The 21,834-nt window shown below is 41.0% G+C and overlaps 1 protein-coding gene across 7 annotated transcripts in view; it reads right to left on the reverse strand.

The window, feature by feature from the left end:
* Nucleotides 1-21,834, reverse strand: part of AOPEP (aminopeptidase O (putative)) — a 325,297-nt gene that overhangs the window by 281,491 nt on the left and 21,972 nt on the right. For all 7 annotated transcript variants that reach the window (XR_012071832.1, XR_012071833.1, XR_012071834.1 and 4 more), the window contains exon 2: nt 11,582-12,499. Coding sequence is in view for 4 of the 7 variants with exons in the window: in XM_072959171.1 (XP_072815272.1) it covers nt 11,582-12,357 (776 nt within the window). In the remaining 3 variants the exon portion in view is untranslated. The remainder of the gene's footprint in view (nt 1-11,581; nt 12,500-21,834) is intronic.

The raw sequence follows: 21,834 nt of genomic DNA on the forward strand, positions 1-21,834 counted from the left end.
TAGTCTGGCTGGGTTACCAACTTATTAAATGGCTTTGGAAAAGTCCTTTGACCTTTCTGAGTCCCATGCAAAATGAGGATAGGTGACTTCTATTGCTTGTTCTAGTCCATAAACATATAATTCTGTGTTCCAGAATCATAGATCCAAGAATAAAGATAAATTTTCGATAGACAGCCCAGAATCTCTCATCAATTTCAATGAGAGTTGTGCTCCCACCCTGGTCCCCTCGGATCATTGGTTAACCGACTTAACCTTAGTCAACTGTCCAGCCTCAGGTTTGAGAACCTAAAGAGGAGGTCTCCTCAAGCCACCTTCTCCCAGGGGGCTGCTGGTGGTGGGTGTCTGGTGGGAGTGACGCTTTAGCAGCTCAGGTAGGTGAGGTCAAGGCAGGCTAGTTCTCAAAATCCCACCTGCTTTTTTTTTCCCCCCCAAAAGGCCCATCTCAGGGAAGGGTTCACAGAAGAAAAGTATCGTCAGTGTAGACAGAGTTTTTTGCCGCTGGCCAAATGACAGGTGTAACTCCTCTTCCTCTGACAATGGCAGGCGTGGAGAACCAAGGCTTTCTTTCTCACTGGAGCCGGATGAACTCATAATTTTTCTCAGTTCATCAGCTCTAGGAATCTACTTCAAACCTAAGGAGATTTATGGAGTTAAATCTATTTGTGATGCTTAAAGGAAAGTGGGAGGCCCTTGCCTAGAGATCTCCTAAGACTTTCTTTGCCTCTTGCAAAGGGGAGCTGACCCACATTATGGTCTTAATTCTTAGGGTGCTTAGGCCATGTCTGAACGTATCTGTGCTCCCTTGCCTTTGCATGCAGCACCTCATTTCCCTAGGACGACGCTGGTGTTACAGGGCATCCTTCCCTGCAAAAGGAACAAATCCTCCCCAAAAGACTGGCTTGCCAAGACGTTTGCTCTCCTTCTCCCTGTAAAGTTGGGTTTGAGGCCACGTGGGCATATTATTATCCATTCCACCTGTGCCCTTAGGTACGTGGTCCCCAAGGCTTCCTCCATCAGCCTCCACACCTTTTTCCAAGAGAAACAGTCAGATTTGAGGTGAGGTCATATGTGAGAAACACTGCAGAGGAAGGATCAGAAGGATGTAGTGATCTGCTGAAGGAGAGGGAAAAGGAAAAGAAGACCTCACTGGGTCAGCCAGCTTGCAAGATGGACCCCAACGACCCCCGACCCTGGTATTGACACCCCGGTGTAGTCCCCTCCCACACTGCATCATGGTTGGTCTGTGTGACCAATAGGATAAGTCACTTCTGAGATGAGATTATTGAAAAATCTGTGGCTTTCATTTTAGGGGTTCTCCTCTCTCTCTCTGCCTTGTCAGTTGCTCTGGGGGGGGGTCCAGCTGCCCTGTCATGAGGACACTCAGGCAGCCTATGGAGGAGCCCACGTGGTAGGAATGGAGGCCTCTGGTTAGTGAGGACTTGTGGCCTGTCAACAGCCTTGCATGTGACTTTGAAAGAAGATCTTCTGGCTCCAGCCAAGCCTTGAGATGCCTGTGGCCCCGGCAGACAGTTGCCTGCAAGGCTGTAAGAGATCCCGAGCAAGAACAACCCAGTTAAGCTGCTCCCGGATTCCTGACCCTCAGGAACTGTGTGAGATAATAAGTTTTGTTTTTTCAAGCTGTTAAGTTTGGGGGTAATTTGTTATGAAGCAATAGATAAATAACAGAATTTTCTCAGGTTTTTGGCTCAAGTGATAAGACGGATCATGAAGCTATTAACTACGAGAAGAAATTTGGGATGGCTAGCAAGGTCACAGTGAGGGACCTTGAAGAGAAGGAGAGTTGCTACCTGTTTGATTTGCATATAAAGGGCTTTACTTACCATATGGCCGAGGACACTTGTATGGACACAGAGACCTCGACTTCCTACCCACAGACAGTATGGTGTCCAACAATGGGACTGAGTGTCTGAAATCAGACCTAGCCTTGAAAATTTTAAAATGATGATTTTATGTAGTAAGTATTGATGCTGTAAGCTGATCTGAGTCTGAGTACCACACACAAATAGGGAGGTGAGGAGGGAAACCTTCCACTAAGGAAAAAGCATGTTGTCACCATCATTTCCTCCCCAATTCTCTATTATTTCCCACTCTAAATAGTCTAGTTCTAGGTATTTTGTTCTAGAGTTTGGTCATGATCCCCCATCATCCTCTCAAAGGTTCTTTCTGCCTCGACACCTGAAGTCTCTCACCAAGGGGATCAGTTACCTGGTCAGGCCCCTAGAAAGCTCTCACCTCCACCCTCCCCACTGTCCCCACGAGTCTCTTTTTCTCCCCTTCTCTTTACCCGGCTGGGGCCTCCTTTCTGCTAAAGTCTATGTATTTTCTTTCTAGCTTTCCGCTTGGTCTCCAGCTGTAACTCTGAAAGTAGAGATAAGCCATCTGCCTAAAAAGGGTGTGGGAAGAGGTAAGTCGGGAATTTGAAATTCGCACCTCTTGGGGAGTGTTGGAAATGCTAGCTGTCTTGACTGTGGTGGTGGTTTCATGGGTGTATATATCAATCGGAATTCATCAAATTGTACATCTGAAATATGTGTAGTTTACTGTACAGGAATCAAACCACAATACAGGTGTTAAAAAAAAAAAAGAATGTCTAATAGAGCCAAGTCAACTGGAATTCTATGCAAATAAAATATTCCAAGGAGGTTAAGCTTTGAATCTAGCACCAGAGAGACGATCAAGTGAAAAACGCATCAACAAGAGTTGCCAAAAGACACACACGTGGTTTGCCTCTGTATCTTTCTTCCTGCTTAAGTGGAATTACGCGGAGATGTAACGCATTTCTCTTCATCTTAGTTGATGCTGTGCACGTAACAGAGACTCAGTAAATGCTGGCAAAATGAGCAGTATGATTACCAAGTGAAACCTGATTATTACCATTAAAATCACACTTCACAAAATACTTGCCTATGGACAAGGACTCCAAGGAAATGTCCAAAAATAAAAATTTTATTTTATTCAAACATAAAAAATTAAATAAATAAATAATAAGAGGCACACCCAGAAATACACCCATGTCTGCTATGAGACACAATCACTTTCTTACTGGAATGTTTTCATAAATAGGAAAACAATCCCAGGCAAATTTTCTTGAAAATGCAGATTCTCTTTTTGCTCCGAGCCTACTCCTTTCTTGGCCTTTTCTTCTTTCTCAGCAGCAGCTTCATTCCACCCTCCCCACCACACCCAAACCAAGTGCCAGGGACTTTATGGCCAATGGCCTTTTGAGCTTTTACAATCCGAGATCCTTATGTGTGTAACATGTCACGGTGCAAGTGTCTAACACGATTTAAAGTTAAGTAACTACCTTTTAACAGGGATGAAAGCTTTAACACCTGGATAAAGGTCTGGCGGTGGAATCTGGGGCAGCTGACAGAAAGCGGAGAATGGGTGAACAGGAGGTGCTCATGGAGTCTTGAAAATCATACTCTCTAAGTGGTGACTCCTAACATGCACACATTCCCCCTGGTCCCAAGATGGGGAGGGAAATCTGTGTGCATTTATAAACACGCTCTGCAGTTATCTGGATGTGTAATCACTGAAACAAATGCAGCTGTGTTTATTCAACACGCACAGCCTTGCACCTCAGCCATGTTGCTCAGATGCTGATGGGATAGATGCTTAGGCGCCAGCCTGCAATTCTCTGATGTTTATAACTTATTTCCAGACTGAATAATTCCTTCCAACACACAAAGGAAAACGCTCTCACACCAGGGCTTGCCCCACACGCCCTGGGACACCCACCCACATGGGAGACTCATTGGTGAGCCCAGATTAACTGCGCAGGAATGGGAATGGGAGGAGGCCACTGAAAACCAGAAAGGAAACAGGGTAAGACAGCAAGGGAGAGGCAGGCCCATGGCTTGCTGCCATTAAAGAACTTCTAAATTGAGGAAGAACCTGTCAGAACGACAGTTACGTTAGCTTCTTGTTCCATGTTTGTGTGTTCATGGAGTAGTCAGCCAAGGATGAGATACACTATGCTGCTAGGGTCTGAATGTGTCCCTCCAAATTCATACGTTGAAATCCTAATGCCTGTGTGATGGTATTGTAACAGAAAAGAACAAATGTGACTCCGTATTAGATCTGTTTCTTTGGCTTTAACCCTGTGCCCTGTATTCTAGGCTTAGTCTTGGTGGCTCTGTGCCTTTTGTAAAAGAGTTTTGCCTTTAGCCTGAGATATACAGGAGAGCCTGTTCTCGGGGCTCTGAACTTCAGGGATCTTGGCACTTTTGCACTGGTATGGAGATGACAAGTTGCAGAATGGAGGGTGACATTTGTTTTGTTGGAGGTTTTACGGGGGCACTATGACCTGACAGCTACAAGAACAAAGAATTCCTACACCAAGAAGTTGGCAACAACCAACCACACCCCCTCCCCCTTTTAATATAAAAGGAGCCTGAATTCTAACTTGAGGAGGATGGTTCTCCAAGACATTTAGTCTGCCATCCTCTCGGTCTGCCAGCTTTCCGAATAAAGTTGCTATTCCTTGCTCAACACCTCGTCTCCCGATTTATTGGCCTGTCGTGCGGCGAGCAGAACGAGTTTGGACTCGGTAACAGTATTAAGAGGTGGAGTCTTTGGGAGGTACTTAGGTCATGAGGGCAGAGCCTTCACGAATAAGATTAATGCCCTTGTAAACGAGGCCGACAGCTTCCGAGCCCTTCCACCATGTGTGAACACAGCCAGAAGCCGGCAGTCTGCAACACAGGAGGGCCTCTGCCAGAACCTGACCATGCTGGCACCGCGACCTCAGACTTCTAGCCTCCGGAACTGTGAGAAATAAATTTCTGTTGTTTATAAGCCATTCAGTCTGTGGTATTTTCGTATAGCGGCCTGAACAGACCAAGACGTCAGCTGAGCCACCGTGCTCACTCGGCTTCTTAAGCAGGAGCCAACTATAAAGGAAAATTTGTAGGGAGCTGATTCAAACCATGTATTTTTCTTTCTTTTCAGCTGACTACTATATGCCTTTGTCTTTTTGCAGTCGGAGTGAAAGGGGCTTATTTTTAGTTTAAAAAAAGGTTTCAAGTTTTACTACTTTTCATAAAAATCACCCATTCTCAGAGACATGCTTATCACAGTCCAACGACCGGAGAGAGGGCTGCTTCAACAGAGGCAGGTAAGAGGGGGCGGGCCCGCAGCTGCTGTGAATGTGGCCTGGCGGGGTGTTCGCCACATCGAGGCACTGATCTGGTCACTGGAGGCCAAGCGGCCACAGATGTCACAGTTCCGTAGGTCAGTCAGCTTATTTTATAAGCTTCCCAGAGTTCCAAAGTCTTCAGACCTCCTCTAATTCCTTCCCATCTCTCCTCCTTCCTGCACCCAGGTTTTTTTATGACTCCATGTTCTCATTAAACCTAAGTTACGGTCTCCATTGTAGGTAAGCAACCCTCTCGCTAACTTATGCCACAAGCACCAAGGGCCAGACTACTGAAGCAGGAAGTGTCAACCACGACTCTTTCCCCCTACACATACCCACACACACACACACACCCCTTTATTATCATCCTTCTTCATGGCACAATTACCAAAACCAGGACTCCTCAATCATAATGAACACGTATGGCACGTCTAAGGAGAATGATGCTCTGACTTGGATAGACTTTGTGTACAATCAAAACGGACTGGACTGAAAGTGGCTTTGAGCCAGAAATTCACCTCTTCTTCAACAGAGGTGCTTTGGGTACAAAACGAGTAAGCTCTTTGTAAAGGCAAAAACAGTATTTCTAACCTGGAAGTCTCCTGTGAGTATAGGATTTTATGTGTGGAAAACATTTGGAGAGCCTCTCATGGAACATTTTCATTTCACACATGAGGAAATTAAGCTCTGGAGATGTAAAATGACTTATTTGAAGTCACACAGCTCGTTGGCAGCACAGCTCTGATGAGGACCCTAGTCTCTTGGCTCAACCTCCTAGGTTCTTTTCAACACATCATGCTGGTTATAGGTCATTTTGATTTGTTATTTTCTATTGATGTCTGGTTATTCATGGGCTTTTGCTGTTGTCTGATTGGTCATTTTGGCCACTTGTTTAAATTACGACAGTCCATCATTGTCTTTTCTCCTATGACTCAACGGGGATTCTGAGAGATTGAGACAATCTAGTATGTGCAGCAAGGGGAGAAAGAAGCGAAAAAAGAACACACATGTTCAAGTTCGGGATTATGAAATCCTCCTTCGCAGCTCCAAAACGATATTATAGAATTAACGTGTATTTCTTTTTCAGTTGTCATGAATATTATATTGGTTTTTGAAAGCAAGTAGGGTGGGGGAGGGGGAGACGGAATTTATTATAGAAATGTTCCTTTTAGACCTGAAATCTCTTCTGAAAGCTCTTCTGTCCATTCTCTTAATTTTAAAACTTTATAGTAAGATATAAAACAATGACACTATTTTACTGGCAGGGGTGGGCGAAGAGAACATGTTTTAACATCTGGTTTTGATGTCAAACTGAAAATACTCCGAAAGTCTACCTTCCTTGGTCCAACAGCTGAACAATAAATATAATTTAAAAAAATCATTCCTTTAGTATTTTGCCAACTTCATTCTGGCTTTGTCTAAAACAAAGAAACATCAGAGTGACTTAAGAAATTTTAAATTTTAAAATTACCTTAAATTATAATGTATTTTCCTAGTCAGTTTCCTTATCTTTAACAACGATCCAAATAATTGTAGTTTTTAAAATAAATTTCCTATATTTAACTGAATTTCCCCTCCATTCAACTCATGTTCAGTGATGTCACCAGCTTAAGCAAGATCTCCTAGTCCACTTGATTGGTTCTAAAACTATTACAAAGATCCAGGACTGGGGAGGGTATAGCTCAGTGGTAGAGTAAATGCCTAGCATGCACGAGGTCCTGGGTTCAATCCCCAGTACCTCCATTAAACAAACAAACAAACCTAATTACCACCCTCTTCCAAAAAAAAGTAAAGAAAAAAAAAAAAAGATCCAAATGGCAATGGGAATGGGTTACCAGAGAGAATGCTTTGGTTTTAAATAACATTTTATTCAGTGGAATGTAAAAATGCAGGAAAATGCAGAAAGTATATAAACTTTGAATAAGGATTTCCATCTTTTTTTTCCTTAAAGTATGTTAAGCTCTAGAATCAAAAAGACATTAAGTCCCCTTTCTGTCTAGGTTAGCAAGAAAACTGTTACACATTCTCGACTGTCCCAGTTCTCATCAAAATATTTTTAAAGGTCACACACACTCACACACCACCCAAAAGTAAACAGCTTTTCCCAAGAAGTATGTATCATATTGTTACCCATGTGTTTGTGTCATCATTTTAAAATGTCACCTGAAATCCAGTATCTGAATGATGGAGGCAAGAAAGAGCATTTAGTTTCAAGAGTTGCCACAGCCCCACGATGGCTAAACCAAAGTAGAAAAATGTAGTTTTTGTATTTCCAGATATTTCATTTTAGAACTGGAATAATAATGAGGAAGGAGAAACTACTGACAATGATTGAAAGAAATATTCTTTTATAGCTGCAAATATATCTTCAGTTCTTGTCCAGAGAATACTGCTACTTGGTAACAGTGGGATGACAGCCCTTACGAAAGGGGAATTTCAGAATGGAAAGATGATTTCTGTTCAAATCTGATGTTTACTTTTTTAATGAATTTTTTTATCAGTCTTAGATTCATTTTTAAACGTACAAAGATTATACACAGAGAGTTACCATATATCCCATACCCAGTTTTCCCTATTAACAACTTACATTAGTAAGTCATATTTGTCACAGATGATACATTATTATTAACTAACGTCCAGATTTTACTCAGATTTCCTTGGTTTTCCTCTAATGTTCCTTTTCTATCCCAGGATACTACTTCAATTTTAATCATCATGTCTCCTTAGGCTTCTCTTGACTGTAAGTTTCTTAAGACATTATTTATGTTGACCTTGAGAGATACTTTGTTGAAAGTCTGATTTATCTGATGTTTTTTCTCTTGGCTAGATTGGGGTTATGGGTTTTGGGGAGGAAGATCTCAAAGATCCCATTTTCATCACATATTACCAAGGCTACATACAACCATGTGACTCATCCGCTGTTAATGTTAACTTTGATCTCCTTGCTGTGGTCATGTTTGTCAGGTTACTCCAATGAAAATTTACTCTTTTTCCCCTTTTCCATTCTGTCCTCTTTGGGGAAGGAAGTCATGTGTGTAGTCCACACTTAAGGAGCAAGGAGTTTTGCTCTACCTCCTTGAGGGTGGAGTATCTATATTAAACTTGGACAACTTCTGCACCATGGCTTTGGCCATTCTCCCCCATTTGTTTATTTAAGTCAATTTTTCTTGCATTAGTATGGACTCATGGATATTTATTTTATACTTGGGTTATCATCCAAACCTGTTTTCTTTATTTTGTTGCTCAGCCTTGGCCACTAGGTGTTCTTTCAGACAGCTCCTTGACCTTTGACACACACCGGCAACTGCCGGTTCTTGTTGCTGTTGTTTGAGCATTTCCTTATATTCTGGCACTAGAGATGCTCCAGGCTCATCTTGCGCACTAGGGTGTACTCACTGCTTCCAAACTCACCCAGCTGACAAACAAGGAAACATACATATATGTATGCTAACCTTGCAAGCACCCAGATTTATAATTCTTTCTATATGCAACCATCTGTATCCATATTATGCTAAACATGAATTCACAGTGATGTCTCCAGTCCTAATCCATTTCCACATGGATCATTCTAGGCTCTTCCCCTTGCTTATCTGTAATCTACCACTTCAACAGTGAGAAAGCTGGCTCCCATCACCTGCCGTCCATGTACTAAATTGCTTCATTCCAGTATACATGTATAGTGGTACCAGAATTGTCAACCCACACCCCTATGGGAAACAACTTTATCAACTACAGTACAGTACTCATGTACAGTTTCTTTCGCCTCTAGTCCTACAGATTTAACTCATTTCCAAAGTTACTTAGTTAGCACCTTTCCACCCCTACTCCCCTTCTATGAGGTTTTCATACATTTTTAATATAGTTGGATTGTTTTGTCACATTTTGTATTCCATTCTGGGATCCTCTGACCTCTTAAGTGGTTATTTCTCTATTGTCAAACAAAATAACATAAGTTTTACTCTTAATAAGGGGCAGGTTGAAAGTGGGAAGGGGGGAAGCCACTGACTGAACTTGAAAAGAAAGGTACCAGTTTAGAGCTTTTCTTCAATTTGTCTAGGATCTGCTTAAAAATAGAAATGTATTGAAAGCTAATATAATTCATTTTCTTTTAAAATATATTAAAATCTTTGCATACAGTAAGGGACATGGTAAAAATCAAAAGTAAGAAACATAGCTCCCTTTCACAATTAAGACATGGATTTTTCTAGGCGCTTTCAGTAACTTTATTCAATTTTCCTACTTGTAAAATGAGAATAAAAGTTTCTCATCCAGACCAAGAATTTATAGTAGGTATTCTGCCATTCAAGGGTAAAAATGTAACAACTATTTCAGTTTTAATAAATGTAGACTCTATGCGTTAGAAGAAATAAGCTCTACCCCATTACATTTTTTCACACAATTGTGAAATTTTATATTTTCACACAATTATATTCATAAAGTATTATAACCCTGATGATTACTATTTATTCATATCACTAAGGAATTATCTATGTCTAGCAATCAGGGACCCTTGGGCATTTTAAAGTCCTTACAGTTACCAGTATACACCTAGAGTTATTCTTAAGCATGTGGAAGAATTTACAGAGATCTGGTAGCCATTCATGGAAGATTATCTTGACTATAATAAAGTTCCCCCGAAAAAAGAAAAAAAGGGAGAAAAAACATCTTTCGAGGATTTTTAAAAAACATTTTTTATCCTTGTAAGACTGCAGCAGTGCCGTGGATTTACTAACACACAGTCACAAACTTCCGAGGATACAGTTTAAGCTCCTGCTGTGATCATGCGCTTCACTGAATTATCAGAAAAGAAGATATCAAAGGCAAATTCAAGTCAACCTTTGCAGGAGTAAAATGTGCCCAAAGGCCTTTTGAGTTTAAGGAAACCAGCATTCATTCATAACTCATTTCTACTCGATACTTTCCATGTAATGTAATTCACAAGTCCAGTCTTTCTCTGCAGTGAGCACTTAGCAGAAAGCCATGTTTGAGGCCATTAATGAGTATTTCTTCTAAATACTGTCAATAGTTTCTTCTTCCCCATTATTCTAATTCAAAAATGAAATATCTGGGAGTATAAAAACTACAATTTCCTAGTTAAGTTCTCAGAGACAGTATATGGTTAAATCTTATTGAAAAGCCCATCTTTAATAATTTCCACAGAAAAAAAATCTCAAAATACAATAAGAACACCTGTTTCCTTCCCTCGCAGTCTCCCAAGAATATCCAATAAGTCATTCTATAAATAAATCACTATGCTTTTGTACTGATGTAAATTTGCACCAACCCTCCAATTTCTCAAAGGCTGCCTCAGACTAGCAGAAATAAGACAGGAAGTGAACTCATTCCAAACGGGGAGGGAGACCAGAGCAGGAGGTAAGATGAGAGGCAAGGAACAGGATAATGAGGACTCAAAGTTGAAGTGATGTTAAAAAAAAAAATCTAAAAGGTTTTTTGGAAAGTAGGTTGGAGGAGAGATGTAAGTAATTTACTGAGACCACCGCCTCCATTAAGGGAATCCAATGCTATAAAAGAAAGTGCTCAAAACAAGCTCACAGAGATGAACGTTCCTTCAGCCAAGCTCTGCAGTAATTATCATATTGATTTGCAGTACATTAGCACAAAGAAATAGTAAAATAATGAGGAATCAATAAAGTTTGTATGTGAAAATTCTCAAATCCTAAAAACCCTGAACTGCTGGGGTAAGGGCAAAAGGAAAGATCAAATGGCTGCCTAAACACAGCCCCTGAAATCAATGCCTCATCCATTCCTCCCCCCACACAAAAAACCAGGAGTCTCCCTGGTGTCAAATATCCAGAATCACAGCCAAAGAAGAAAGTGTGGACTCAGCAGGACTGACTGCTGCACTCCTCAGAAACAGATCTTTCCCTTGCTTTGGGGGTTCACATTATATGACATCTGACAAAGAGTCCAGGGAGGCATGGCTGCCAAGAGACAGGGACAGGAAGAGTCACAAAGCAGAGCTGGCTTTATTTGGAAGCACTTTGCCAGGCTGCAGACCAGCCCAACTTGGCGGCTATCTACTCCCTCTGGGGATATGAAGGAACCTGGAGAAAGTATTTGCTCAAAGACACATATCACTTGCATCTACAGCACTGGAAGTCGCCAGCAGAGACTGCAATGGAGAGCTACGCTCAGGACTTAATCATTAAGCCTGACTTTCAGTCTCCTAACTCAGAAATTCAGGGACTTAATAAAGTAATCTTTTCATCCTGACTTAAGGGAAGTAATCCTATTAACAGAGTTCAGCATGCCTGGGAATTTACCTGCTTCACTGTGGGTCAAAGGATTTAAGGCCAGATGGATAATGCCACAGAGTAAAGAGGCGCATCCTTGCAGAGGTTCACCTCCCCGTGTGTAAGGTGAACGGGCAGGGGGCTGCGGAGTGCCCAGATAACCTACCTGCCACTCTGGTCTGAGGTCCACGTAACTGATCGCCCCTGGGGTTTGGTCCTGTACCGTATCCTTATGGCATGAGGAAAGTCAGTAGCTGTCTGAGCCCCTGTCTTCCTGATCTGTAAGCTCCAAGTGTCAGTGTCAAATAGGAGCTCCCCACAGCCAGGAGCCTGGCTGCAGCGAGCGTAGCAGTCTAACTGCTCCCTCCAACGATCTGCAGGCAGAGCCACAAGTTCACGTACAATCTGATTCCTGAGCTTGGGAGACCTTGTAAATTTTTCAATACCTGGCACAGCAGCAACATCCACCTCCTCAACCTTTACCACAGATAAATCACAGCAGTCCAACACTAGCAAAAAATCCTCACTCCCAGGATTCCCCGTGTCACAGCAGTACTTTGAGCTAGAAATCCCAGAAGCCTGTTCCCGGTTGTCATGGTTACCATCTTTACCAGAAGTATCTTTTTCACCTTTACCACAGATTACAAAATCATGACATCCCACTTTAGATGAGAAGGTCCTTGTATCTGTCACAGGAATATGGCAGGGTTCAGGCGTCCTAAATTTGCAGGCTTCGTTAGCCTCTGATGGGCACGTTTCCTCGGTGGGACTACCTTCTTTCTCGAATCTGTTTCCAGGCTCAAAGAAAAGCACAATGGTGCCCTCAATGACCTGACTTTCAAAATCCACATCCAAATCCAGTACATAGTGCTTCACAAGTATGTGGCTGGTGTTGGCCAGGAGAGGCAGGTCATCTCGGGAAGGGTCCAGCTTCATGTCCATGGTGTAGGTTGCTGTTTGAGAACTTTGTTAAAAATCTCAGAAGGGGCTTCCTCCTGTTAGTCCCAATCTTCTGGAATCATAAGTGTCTGCTTACCAAAAAACAAGTCATGTCACAAATTATGGTTCCACAACTTTCAGTGCCCTGGTAAAGAAGAAAAACACAATTAGACAGAATTCCAAATAAGACCCATGCTCCTGTAACCACTGCGCCTGCGAGTTGCCTACCTCCTTCAGTTATCTCCCAACGTAGCAGAAGCTCATGGCTAGAAGGCCGACTAAGCTTTTTGACTGACATCAAAGAAAGCTGCATTATGGGTTTCTAAAAATATTTCAATTATCAATGGCATGAAAGGGACCCCCACAAAACCAGAAGAATCACGCTCCTAACTAGAACAGTCTTTGTTTTGGAAAAAAGCAATTGTTAGTCAAAAGTGTAACTGAGCATCACTATGCCTCTTGTTTTAAAAGATATTAAATGTATCGTTTCTAATTTTGTGCATCAAAAGATAAGTGATTGCTTCTCTACTGTGATTCTAAGTAACAAATGTGAATGAAGGCTAAATGGCCTCATACGTTTTATTCTTTGAGAGTAATAATTTAATACATACAATGTAACTCCAGGGATTAATGTACTTTTCACATTAGGACTGCTCTCATATCAGCACTTCCAGTAAATTACAGGAAAATGAGCCAATTTACCAGGAGTGCATTCTAAGTATTCCTTTGAGATTGTTCATGGAGATTTTTCAAATTTATAGTTAAATACTCAAGGTATATCATTACATCTTAATAGCTGAAAACCCATTAACATTCTGGATAATAGCCTTCTTGTGGCAAACAAAAAGGTCTTCTCATTTGAAAAAAAAAGAAGTATGCAAATACCTATAAAAGGAAGTAGAGAAATTAAAACGTAGAAACAGATGTTGTAATAAAATGCCCAAGTACTTCATAAAAGTTCTGAATCAAAATGTAGTCTTATTTTATAACAGCAATCTAGCTAGAAGAAAAATTACTTGAAATTTTCTCAGTCCCTGTCGTGTACCTAATTTCTTCCAGCATATGCTGTTTGGTTTTTTTTTTAACCAAAAATGAAAACAAAAATGGCAGGGGAAAAGAAATAAACACTCTGACTAAGCAGATATATTTTAAATCATTTTTGTATTTCTAAATATCAAGAGGTATTTTTATCAAGTACAACATTACTTAATTTCAAGTAAAATGGAGCCCTCTCTTTATTCTGTTTAACTCCTCCTCATTTTTCTTCTGACTTTATCTGCCAATCCACTAGACTCTTATTTCCTTTCCTTCTAGGTTCTCATTCTAGCAACCAAATCTATTGAGTTTTCATTTCCTATACCTCCACAGGCTACTTCCCCATAAAAATCTAACCTAACCTTGGGAAAAAAAAAATGCTGGCTTCCCTGCGGCACTGTATAATTTGGTTCCATGCTATTTTCCCAGTCATGGAGGCCACACGCCCTTTGAATGAATCCTTGTCCCCTAGACAAAGGGCTTGCTGAACACACTGCTCCCTAAAGATGACCTGACTCCGCACCTCCAGGCTTTTTGGACTAAACGGTGTTCCAAATGTGGACTGCTCCTGGCTCGCACCTTCCCCATCCACCTGCCAAATTCTGTTCTTCCACACTCAGTTCAAGTGCAACTGCTTCCCAAAATCCTTCTCTGCCCTCTGCTCTCCCTCCCCTAGCCCCACCAAACTGTATGTCTTTAAGAATAATAGGAATTGAGAGGTAGTGGGGATGCAAAGAAGAGTCTGAGATGACTTTACAGAGAAGCTGGCACTCCCTTCGGTCTTATAAAAGTTAATAGGAAAAAAACCCCCACAATATTTGTATTTTGACAATAAAATGTAGATCAACTTCTCTAGTAGAAGACTGGAATGTAGGTCTTGGGTAAATAATTAGCTAAAAAAAGATTCTTACAAGCATCTTTCAGGCAGAATTTTTAAGGTTGATTAAGACCTCCAGAGCTATTAATAAAAAGAAACAAGAAAAATACTCAGCCTACTTATTAAGAAAAAAAAGAAGAAGAAGTCAATGGACAAGGGGAATAAGCCAGAGTATTTTCTTTTTCTGTATGAGAGCAGTTGAACTTGTCATGTAATGAATAATAACCTTCAATAAAGCTATTGGCTATATGTAAGGAGAAACAATGAATGCTAAAACTTCACCCTGCTGGTGTTTGGGAAAGTTATCATGCAGTACTGTGTTGACTGGGCACTTAAAAAAAAAAAAAACTTGTGTAATTTACAAAAATTGGATATACACACGGAGTCAAGAGAAGAATCAGAATCAACTGGAACAAGGGTAAACTTTGTGGCTGTCTCAACTATTACATTTGAAAAAGAATAGTTTACATTTGTAACAATATAGATATAACTAATTATTGTCTAATCCTAATAGATGCCTTTATCTACTCGTGAAAGGTAATATAAGGACGAAATATATTCCATAAACCAGTTTTCACCATTTTTGTTCCTGGTGGCAGGCAATGAAGCTGCCTTAGAGCCCTGGCCATCCAAGCCAGTTAATGAGACTTTATTTGTAAACCTAAATGAAAATTCTTTGGCCCCCTTCAGTAGGTTCTCTTTTTTAAAATTGAAGTATAACTGGTACACAATATTATTTAAGTAAGAGGTGTACAATATAGTGATTAACAATTTTTAAAGGTTATACTCCATTTAGAGTTATTATATAATAATGGCAATATTCCCTGTATTGTAAAACGTATCATTGCAGCTTATTTTATACAGAATAGTTTGTACCTCTTAATCACCTACCCCTACATTGCCCCTCCCCACTGGTAACCACTAGTTTGTTCTCTATATCCGAGTCTGCTTCTTTCTTCTTATATTCACTCAATATTTTTTTATATTCCATATATATGGTATCATTCAGTATTTGTCTTTCTTTGACTTATTTCACTTAATACCCTCCAAGTCCATCCATATTGCTGCAAATGGCAAATTTTCACCCTTTTTTATGGCTGAGTAGTATTGCATTGTATGTATGTATACCACATCTTCTTTATCCACTCATCTATTGATGGACACAGGTTACTTCAGTATTTTAGCAACTGTTAAGTAATGCTGCTATGAATACTGGGGTTCATGTATCTTTTCAAATTAGTGTTTTCATTTTTTTGTAGATATAGATATAGATATAGATATAGATATAGATATAGATCCAAGTGGAATTGCTGGGTTATATGGTAATTCTATTTTTAATTGTTTAAGAAATTTCCATACTGTTTTCCACATTCCCACCAACAGTGTACAAAGGTTCTCTTTTCTTCTCATAGTCACTAATATTTTTTATTTGTGTTCTTTTTGGTGATAGCCATTCTGATAGGTGTGAGATGGTATTTCATTGTGGCTTTGATTTGCATTTCCCTAATGATTAGTTATGTTGAACATCTTTTTATGTGCCTTTAAATGTCTATTAAGGTCTTCTGCTCTTTTATTAAGATCAGGTTTTTTTTTATGTTGAGTTGTATGAGCTATTTATATATGTTGAATATTAACCCCTTATCAGTCATATCACTTGCAAAAATGTTCTTCCATTGTAGGCTGTCTTTTCACTTTGTCAATGATTTTCTTTGCTGTGCAAAATCTTTTTAAGGTCCCATTTGTTTATTTTCGCTTTTATGTCCTCTATGTTAGAGACAGATCCAAAAAAAATATTGCTACAATTTATGTCAAAGAGTGTTCTGCCTGTGTTTTACTCTAGGAGCTTTATGGTTTCCAGTCTTGCATTTAGGTCTTTAATCCATTTTGAGCTTATTTTTCTGTATGGTGTTACAGAATGTCCTAATTTCCTTCCTTTACATGTAGCTGTCCAGTTTTCCCAGCACCACTTGTTTCCCCATTGTATATTTTTGCCTTCTTTGTCATAGATTAATTGACCATAGATGTGTGGGTTTACTTCTGAGCCTTCTATTCTCCACTGATCTGTGTCTATTTTTGTGTTAGTACCACACTGTTTTGATTACTGTAGCTTTGTAGTATAGTCTGAAGTTAAGGAGCATGATCCTCCAGCTGTGTTCTTCTTTCTCAAGATTGTTTTGGCTCTTCAGGGTCTTTTGTGTTTCCATACAAACATTAACATTTTTTGTTCCAGTTCTGTGAAAAATTTATTGGTGTCTTGATAGGGATTGCACTGAACCTGTAGATTGCCTTGGGTAGTACGGTCATTTTAACAATATTATTTCTTCCAATCCAAGAACAGAGTATATCTTTCCATCTGTTTGTGCCATCTTTAATTTCCTTCATCAACATCTTACAGTTTTTCAAATACAGGTCATTTACATCTTTAGGCAGGTTTACTCCTATGTATTTTACTCTCTTTAACGAGATGATAAATGGGATTGTTTCCTTAGTTTCTCTTCCTGATACTTCATTCTCAATGCATAGACATGCGTGTGTTCTTACTGCCATGTCGTTAACTGTTGGGGGTTGTTTTTGTGTGTCTTTCCCCCACCTCCCTTTCTTCTTCTTTTGCTCTCATCTCTTGTGATTTAATGACTATCTTTTGTCTTATGTTTGGATTCCTTTTTCCTTTTTGTGTGTATATCTATTATAGACTTCTGGTTTGTGGTTTCCATGAGGCTTTTATATAGCAATCTATCTTTCTATCTATGACTGTTTTCAGTTGCTGATTTCTTAATTTTAAATGCGTTTTAACAAACCTTGCATTTGTACTCTGTTCCCCTCACAATTACTGTTTTTGATTTCATATTCTATATCTAATTGTTTTGTGTATCTCTTAAAAGCTTATGGTGGATACAGATGATTTTACTACTTTTCTTTTAACTGCCCTACTAGCTCTGCATGGATGATTTCCTACCTTTACCATATGTTTGCCTGTACTGATGAGCTTTTCCATTTTGTAATTTTACTTGTTTCTGTATTTCTTGCCTTTTCGTTTTCATCTAGAGAAGTTCCTTTAACATTTGTTGTAAAGCTGTTTTGGTGATGCTGAACTCTTTTAGCTTTTGCTTGTCCGTAAAGCTTTTAATCTCTCCACCAAACCCGAACAAGAGCTTTGCTGCATAGAGTATTCTTGGTTGTAGGTTCTGCCCTTTTACCACTTTAGATACATCATGCCACTCCCTTTTGGCCTGCAGTCTCCACTGAAAAATCAGCTGACAGCCTTATGGGAGTTCCCATGTGTGTTATTTGTTGTTTTCCCTTGCTGCTTTTTAGTAGTCTCTAATTTTTGTCATTTTAATTACAATGTGTCTTGGGTGTGTTCCTCTTTGGGTCAATCTTATACAGGATTTTCTGCACTTCCTGGACCTGGTGACTGCTTCCTTTCTCAGGTTAGGAAAATTCTCAGCTATTATATCTTCAGATATATTCTCAGCCCCTTTCTCTCTCTTCTCCCTCTGGGACACCATATGTTAATATTAGCACACTTGATGCTGTCCCACAGGTCTCTTAAACTGTCCTCATTTCTCTTCATTCTTTTTCCTTTTTTTCTGTTCAGCATCACTACTCTGTCTTGCAGCTTGTTGGTCCATTCCCCTGTATCATTTAGTCTACTGTTGATTCCTTCTAGGGTATTTTTTCATTTCTGTTATTGTATTCTTCATCTCTGTTCTTTGTATTTCCTAACCCTTTGTTAAAAATTTCTAACTTCTCACTCTGTGCATTCATTTTTCTCTGAAGTTCTTTGATCATTTTTACTATCATTACCCCGCACTCTTTCTCAGGTAGATTGTCTATCTCCACTTCACTTAGTTCTTTGGGATTTTATCTTATTCCTTCACCTGGAACATGTTCCTCTGCTGTCTTCTTTTGCCTAAGTTGCTGTTTGTTGTATTTTATGTATCCAGTAGGTTAGTTACATTTCTCAACCCTGGAGAAGTGGCCTTCTGTAGGGGATGTGCCCTATGCATCCCAGCAGCACATTCCCTTCTAGTCACCCAAGCTATATGCTCTAGATGTTCCCCTATGAGGGCTACAGAGGTCCTTCTGTTGTGGCATGCCATGTGGGAGGTCTGGTAGGCTTGGGTGGCCCCTAGTTCAGTTGGTTGCCAGGCCATGCCTTGTGCAGAGGCTGCTGGCTGCTGGTTGGCAGGGACTAGTCACGAGCCAGCTGACTGCTTCTGGTTCCCCAGAGTACCCCAGGGCTAGTGCTGGCTCACTGGTGGGTAAAGTCATGGTTCATAAGACTCCAGGGCTGTTGCCTGCCCAATGGAGAGTGAAGCCAGGTCCTGGGGTTAGTGCCAGACTACTGGCTGACAGAGCCAGGTCCCAGACTCGGGCTGCAGGGCCCAGGAATCCCAGAGATGGTGGGTAGAGGGGTTAGTTGCTGACACAGCTGGGTACAGTGTCTGGGGTATTCCAAAACTGTGTTCACCTGCTAGTGTGCAGAGCTGAGCCCCTGCTGGTCTCAGAGTAGGGTCTGGCCTACTGTGGGCAGACTGGCAGGCTGCAGAACTGTGGTTTACATGCATCTGGTGTCTGCTCCCTGGTGGATGAGGCTGGCCCAGTTAGGGCAGAGCAGGCTTCCGGAAGGGTAGGGCTGATGCCCACTGGTGGGTGGAGCTGGGTCTTGACCCTCTATTGGGTGAGGCCGTGTCTAGAGCCATGTTGAGAGGCAGCTGTGGGCACAGGAAGTCTTTAGGCAGCCTGTCTGCTGAGGGTTGGGGCTGTGTCCCTGCCTAGTTAGTTGCATGGCCTGAGGCATCCTGGCACTAGCCTAACTGGAGCTAATGAGGTAGCGGGAGTGTTCCACGATGGCACTGCCAGCACCCGTGTAGAAGGAGCTTCCCCAGAATGGCTGCCGCCAGTGTCTTTGCCCCCAGGGTGAGCTGCAGCCACCCCCTACCTGTCACCTCTCTGGCAGACTCTCCAAGACCAGCAGATAGATCTGCCCCGAGCTCCTATCAAATTACTGCTTTTGCTCTGGGTCCTGGAGCATGTGAGATTTTGAGGGCACTCTTTAAGAGTGATCTCTATTTCCCCCAGTCCTTTGGGGCTCCTGAAATTAAGCCCTACTAGTGTTCAAAGCCAAATGCTCTGGGGGCTCATCTTCCCAGTACAGGACCCCCAGGCTGGGGACCCCAACACAGCGCTTAGAATTCTTACTCCTGTGGGAGAACTTCTGCAATAACTTATTCTCCATTTCATGGGTTGCTCACACAGGGGTGCTGGATGTGATTATACAGTGAGTCCTCCCCGCTTGCCAGTCTCCTTGTTCCTTCTTTATGTCTTTAGTCATAGAGAATCTTTTCTGGTAGGTTCCAGTCTTTTTCATCCATCACTGTTCTGCAGACAGTTGTAATTTTGGTGTGATCATGAGTGGAGGTGAGCTCAGGGTCTTTCTACTCCCCCAACTTGGCCCCCCCCAAACATCCTTCAGTAGATTCTTGAGGAAACTCCACATAGAAGCAATTCTAAATCTTTTCCTCTTTTAACTTTCCAATTCCATGCCTGATGACTCATTTCAGCTGATGATTTGGCCTCCTACTTGACTGAGATGACTTTGAATCTCTGAACCTCCATCATACCTCAAGGATCTCTAGTTCTTCACAACTAGTACCTTCTCCTCATTCAGAGGAAACAAGAATTCCTTCTTGTCGAAGCCAATTCCTTCTCCCTGCACCCCTTTTGGGGTCTGGAAGAGCCAAATAAACAGCACTCTTCTTGCCCATCAAAATTCTGAAGATACTGAGAAATAAGATGAAGATAGGGCAGAGGGAGACCAAAATATCACGATTATTATTGATGAAGGCTAAATTGGAGAACATGGCTTAGTATGACAGCCAAAGGTACCTGAAAACAAAATCCCCATATTAGACAGATTTACCCACAGGGTCACAGGCAATACTGGATCAAGTCAGAGCTCCAGAAGAGGAGGTCCCCTCCACAGGTAAGACCTAGTGCCTGGAGAAGTAAGGAGAACAGCCCTCTGTGGTCAGGGCTGCTGCCCAAAAGCAAAAGGGAGGACCTGAGCAAGCAGAGCACACCCCGTTTCTTCTTTCCAAATTTACAAGAATAAATCACTCCACCTCCCTTATGTGAGAAGAAGTAAAATGATCAGGAGTTTTACGGTGATTAAGCTCCTCCACAAGAAAGGAAACATCAGAAATGGGAAGGACGCATTCCCCCCAACACCATCCGCTCACACTAATTTGGAATCTTGTTCCATTTGACATTTTTTTTCTTGCCAACAATTTGTCCTTCTCCAAGTCTCCATCCGATTCCCAATGTTTGAAACACCCCTAAGGCTGCTACCTTTAAAAACAAACACTGCAATTGATATGTATAAATCAATTATATATATTAAATATATATTAATGTTAAATGTATATTAAATATATATACTATATATTAAAGCATTACGTTGTGTGTGTGTATGTATATATGTGTGTGTGTGTGTATATAAGCATTATGTTGTACACCTTAAACTATCAGAACACTGTATTTCAGTTTTATCTCAATGAAACTGCAAAGAAAATAAAAACAAGTAAAAACTACATTTGGCCCCACTGCACTTTCTAACTAGTCTACCTCACCAAATTCTGGAGCTGAAAACTTCCTCAGGACTCACTCAGTCCCGTGCTCTAGTTTTATAAGTGAGGACAATGAGGCCCAGAGAGGTAAAGCAATTTGCTCAAGGTCAACTTCTGGCGCTTTTCCACTCGCCGGTACTTTCCCTTGGCATTCGCATCCTCCAGCTCTCAAGACCATTTCCCTCATATTGTCCAAGTTATACATCAAATGTTTCCTCCTAAGACTCTCTTCCATATCCTCACTCTACCTTTTTGTATCTTCTTTTTAGTTGTGTGGACTAGAATCAATTCATAGCATAACAGCTTTGGGGAGAAAAGGAGAATTTTTAAGCCAGCCCAGAAGATTCAGAAGATCACTGTCACCTTTGCACAGTTTCTAACCCAAGTTAGGTATAAACTGTAAGTCTGTTATAACTTGTTGCTTATTATAGCTGTTTCCTACTTGCCTTGAATTCATGGATGATCTGACTCCCCTTTCTCTGTAAGTACATAACTCTCACTGACATCAATCAGGGTCACAGTCCCTCGTTGAGGGAAGAACTGAACTGGCTGTGGTTGCAAACGCCTCCTTGAAAGGCCTCTCTCAGCAAATAGTAACCACATTTCTACTGTGTTCCAATTTAAAATGCCAGCCCATCTCACTAAAGCATTTTTCCATTCTCTGTCATAAGCCATAACATATAAAACTCCCCTCCTTTATCAAACCCAATGGTTAGTTTCCAGTGGCTAACCACTGCTGTCTCTAAAATAAGTGTACTGTGTGGTGTGCATTTTAAATGCTTAAGTGATTGTCTCAGAAACACCATTACAGGCTTCAAAAGATTTAATGTACAGCAATATTTTTCTTAAGAAAGGTGGTGGGCGGAGTAAGTGGGAGAGGATCACACACTAAACAGCTATGGCACAGCAAAGAAACTGCCCTGCCACTTTTAATCA

Source organism: Vicugna pacos, chromosome 4 (genome assembly GCF_048564905.1).
Source record: "Vicugna pacos chromosome 4, VicPac4, whole genome shotgun sequence".
In the NCBI taxonomy this organism is placed as follows: Eukaryota; Metazoa; Chordata; class Mammalia; order Artiodactyla; family Camelidae; genus Vicugna; species Vicugna pacos.